Raw genomic sequence first — 4,721 nt, forward strand, 5'->3', positions numbered from 1 at the left:
ATTTCATTTCCATGTTTTAATTTTTTTCTTATTTCAGTGTCTTTTAGTTTGTGTTCTTTTTTATTTCCAGTTTTTTTAATTTATGTTCTTTTAAAATCTTATTTCTTTTTTACATTTTGTTGTATTTTCTTTCTTTTTAATTGTTACTGCATTCACTGATCTTATTTTTCATTGAAGCTTATTTTCTTATAAAAGTAACATTATTGGGTGTTTCACTCTCCTTTTTATTTGTGTTTTTGACATGGACCATCAGGTCAGAACCGATTCACAGCTGACCCTCCCTCTGGTTTTGAGAGGCTGTACGTGCCGTGACAGGAGAGGGTGGATTTGAACTTTGTAACTTTGTATTGTCAGTGCAACTCCTTGTTATTGTTGTTGTGTACCATCCAATCAAAACCAACCCAAAGCTGACCCTCTCTGGTTTTTCAGAGACACTTAATCACACAGGAGGAGACTGCGAACCCTTCTCCCACAGAGCGGCTGGTGGATTTGAACCGAGTGCCTTTGGGATTGCAGCTCCATGTCTTACCTTCTCATGGGGGGGTCTTCCTCTCTTTCTGTGACCCTCCACCTTTCCAAGCATGATGTCCTTCTCCAAGGAATAGCCTCTCCTCACCGCATGGCCCAAAGGATGTGACACAAACCTTTATCATCTTGACATTCATGTAATTATTTCTTTGTGTGTGCCGTTTCATTTTTTGACGTCTACTCTTCCAACATTCATACTTGATACCTTTCCTCTGCCAGCGATTCAAGATGTTTGTAGCTATTTCCTTTCAAATTTCATTCGCATTCACATGCTGCTTCAAGATAGAAAGACAGAGGGTTGGTGCCCACAGAAAGGCAATGAGAAAAGATGCTGAGAGGGCTCATTTTCTTTTCTCTTCGTTTTGCTCACTTATTTGATGTTTGCATTGAATGTTTTTAATTCCATTTTATTTTTATGTATGCATTAGGAGTGGCATCTGCTTCCTAAACCACATGCCTTTGGAAATTCTGTGAACTATGATAGATTTCGATATTTGTAGATGGGCTTCAGGCCTTTTGTTCATCGGCTCGCTAAGAGTCCTACTCAACTTGAAGGCAATCAACAACAACAGCAAAATTGCTTTTTTTGGTGCCAAAACCCGGGATCAAACAAAAAATTGCTATTTTACTTCATTTCCTCTTCTTATAAAAAGGCAAACATCCTTCTACGAGTTTCTGACGTGGGATCTGAGGACATGAATCAAGTTCTCAGAGGCGTCCTTTAAAGAGCTGACCGCTTCACTGTCCCTAATGTCTGTTCCCCTTTTCAGAAACAAGCATGGCCCTTTTCTGCTCTGGATGTCTTTCCTGCATGTCCACGTGCCCCTGGTCACCACCGAGAGCTTCCTGGGGCAGAGCCAGCATGGGCAGTACGGTGACAATGTGGAGGAGATGGACTGGATGGTAGGTGAGTGACCGCTGCCCCTGGACACCAGAAAAGCCAATACCAAGACACACAGCCCAGGCCAGACAGCTCCCCAACCAACTCAGGTCTGTAAAGTCAACTAGAACATGTCATTGTGAGATGCCTTCAGGTCAGTTCAGAGTGACTCTGTGAACAAACACATCTGACTCCTGTCCTGTCCTGCCCTCTCTGACAGGCTGCAAACCATGGCTGCGGTCACTCTGTTATCTGTCTCTTAGAGGGTCTTTCTCTGTGTCTCTGACCCTGTCCCTGGGATATTCAATACTCTTCTCAAACACCCTAAAGCAAAGGTATCCATTCTTTTCCTGTCATCTCTAGTCCCTGTCCAATTTTAAAAAAAGAAAGTGATTGACAAGACCACGGCTTGAAACAGATGCACCTTAGTCTTCAAGCTAACATCCTTGCTCCTCTGTACTTTGGAGAGGTCCCTGATAGCAGACTTTCCCACTGTGGGGTTGAATATTTTGATTTCTTGACTGCTGGTGCCCAGGCTGTGGACGGTGGGTCAAAGGAAGTTGAACTTGACGGTGACACTATTTTCTACATTCATCGTGACATTGTCTGTTGGCGCCTGTGGGGAAGGATCCTTATTTTCTCGACGTTGTCACATCATAAGTCATATTAAAGGCTGAAATCTTTAATCTGCTCATTGTTTCAAGGCCTTCTCACAAACACAGGTGGCGGACAGGTCTTCCTCGGATCCTGACGCCATGCATTTCTTTTTTTCATTAAGTGTAGCAGTTCAAATTATTGGTTCAACACACAGATTGAAACAAGAAACAGCTTTGATGCTCACCTTTCTCAGTGTTTCCTTGAGGGCTGAAGAGTCCATCGACGGCCAACAGAACAAATCTGACACCAAACCATTATAAAGCTCACTTTCTAAGCTTTCCTGCTCTGTTATTTTTTTTCTTTCTTTTTATGCACTGTTGCCAATTTTTTCCTTCCACCAGCCCACCCTGCAATGCAGCCCTTATCCCAAATTGTATGCAGTTATATAATATGCTTATCAATAAATTCGTTTCAAACAGTGCTTCTCTGTATCTGACCTAATGCAGCAGATAAATCATTCTCTGTCCCTTCCTCTCCCATTCTCTCCCCAGAGACCCCCACCCACATCTGTCCTATTTTATAACAGTGATGTGATGCCGTATTTTGTACTTCTTGCAAGGAGATACTTTACTGAGCATCACCTTTGCTGGTGTTTATGACGATGATTTTCATAAAAGTTCACAGAAATGTTCGCTTTTCATTCATTCATGGTTGCACGTTTTCCTTGCAACCCCTGCCCAGTGTCTCCCCCCCTTTTTTTTAATTTATAAAAAGTATTCATTGTTGTATTCCTGGCATTTTTTAATGTGTGCTTAAAATATGTGTAAGATTCCTTGGAGAGGAAATGCATGCACCCAAGACAGACTCATGACAAGCGAGGGGTTTAACTGATTAATAAACGGCTGTGCAGTGACATTTTAGAATCACTTTTAAGCCAGGCTCTGTCACTTGAGAATATTGACCGGCTTTCTGATTTTGAGCATCCCTTAAGCTAAGGCAGAGATATTTATTTATCAGTTAAAGCAATTGTTCAAATATAAGATATTTTATTATTCTGTGTTCTCTCTCTATCTCCCTCTCTTCCTCTTTCTGTCTCTCTTTCTCTGTGTGTCTTTCTCTGTTTGTCTCTCTCTATGTCTGTCTCTCTCTTTCTCTTTCTGTCTGTCTTTTTCTGTCTCTCTTTCTGTCTGTGTGTCCTTTTCTCCCTGTCTGTCTCTATCCTTTTCTATTTGTCTCTCTTTCTGTTTGTCTCTCTTTCTCTCCATCTGTCTCTCTCTGTGTCTCTATGTGTGTGTCTCTCTGTCTCTTTTTCTCTGTCTCTCTGTCTGTCTCTCTCTCTCTCTCTGTCTCTCTCTGTCTGTCTGTCTTTCTCTCTGTGTCCTTTTCTCCCTGTCTCTCTGTTTTTGTCTCTCTTTCTCTTTTTCTGTCTGTCTCTCTTTCTCTCTCTGTTTGTGTGTTTCTCTCTCTGTCTCTCTTTTTCCTATTCTGTCTGTCTGTCTCTATTTGTCTCTCTTTCTCTCTGTCTTTTTCTGTTTGTCTCTCTCTGTCTGTCTCTCTTTCTTTTTCTCTGTATGCCTGTTTCTCTTTCTCTCTGTGTCCTTTTGTCCCTGTCTGTTTGTCTCTCTGTCTGTCTCTCTTTCTCTCTTCTCCTTTTCTCTTTCTCTGCATGTCTATTTGTCTCTCTCTCTCTCTTTGTGTCTTTCTGTTTGTCTCTCTCTCTGTCTCTCTCATTCTTTCTGTGTCTCTCTTTTCTCTGTCTCTCTCTCTCTCTCTGTCTCTCTCTCTCTCCTCTATTCTCTCTCATTGTGCCCTGTGTGCAGGCCAGATCCTGGAATCTCTGGACAGAGAAGGCCTGACCAACAGGACGCTGGTTTATTTCACCTCCGATCACGGCGGGTCTCTCGAGTCACAGCTGGGAGGTCACCAATACGGAGGCTGGAACGGTATCTACAAAGGTGAGCTTCCCACATTCCCACCACTTGTTCTGTCCGGCGTGTTCTCTCTTCTCCACAGTCCTCCCACCCCTGCCCCATCCCAGGACCTTGCTGGGACTGTGGTTAACCTCTCAGATGCTCACTGAAAGCTTGAAGGTACAACTCCATCTGGGAGATAGAAGACGTAGCAGCTTGCTCTTGGTAAGGTCGAAGTGGTCGGGTGCCATCAACTGGACTCAGACCCACAGCAACCCTGTGGACAGCAGCTCTGAGCCCTGTCCTGTCCTGACCGTCTCTGACACTTTCCAGCGAATGGCTATGGTCACCATGTCCATCCATCTCCTGGACGGACTCCCCTTCTGTCTCTCTGACCCTCCACCTTCCCCAACAGGATGTCCTTCTCATCCTGAGCTTTTGCCCCAAGTCTAAGAGACCAAGTGTCCCCAATCTTGCGTCCACACCCTGGGTGCACTCTCCCCCAAGACAGACTTCTATGTTCTTCTGGAAGTCCATGAGATATTCGGTCCTCTTCTCCAACACCACAGATCTCAAAGGCATATCATTCTTCATCCTTATTCATTCGAAAACTTTCAGAGTCATAAAAAGCAATTGAAATATGGCTTTGTTTGGACACACCTTAGTCCTTAAACTAGCATCCTTGCTCTTGAAGGCCTTTGGAGAGGTCCCTGGCAGCAGATTTCAACAAGTCTTTTGATTTCTTGACTGCTAACACCATGAGTATTGATTGTCCATCTACATAAGAGGAAATCATTTGATCACTT

At 43.5% G+C, this 4,721-nt stretch overlaps 1 protein-coding gene across 1 annotated transcript in view; it reads left to right on the forward strand.

Annotated features, from left to right (window-relative positions):
* Nucleotides 1-4,721, forward strand: part of ARSE (arylsulfatase E (chondrodysplasia punctata 1)) — a 13,838-nt gene that overhangs the window by 6,553 nt on the left and 2,564 nt on the right. The window contains exons 6-8 of the mRNA XM_006903183.1: nt 1,299-1,435; nt 3,826-3,960; nt 4,351-4,429. Coding sequence (XP_006903245.1) covers nt 1,299-1,435; nt 3,826-3,960; nt 4,351-4,429 — 351 coding nt within the window. The remainder of the gene's footprint in view (nt 1-1,298; nt 1,436-3,825; nt 3,961-4,350; nt 4,430-4,721) is intronic.

Source organism: Elephantulus edwardii, unplaced genomic scaffold, assembly GCF_000299155.1.
Source record: "Elephantulus edwardii isolate Elephantulus edwardi_28Jun2011 unplaced genomic scaffold, EleEdw1.0 scaffold00529, whole genome shotgun sequence".
Lineage (NCBI taxonomy): Eukaryota > Metazoa > Chordata > Mammalia > Macroscelidea > Macroscelididae > Elephantulus > Elephantulus edwardii.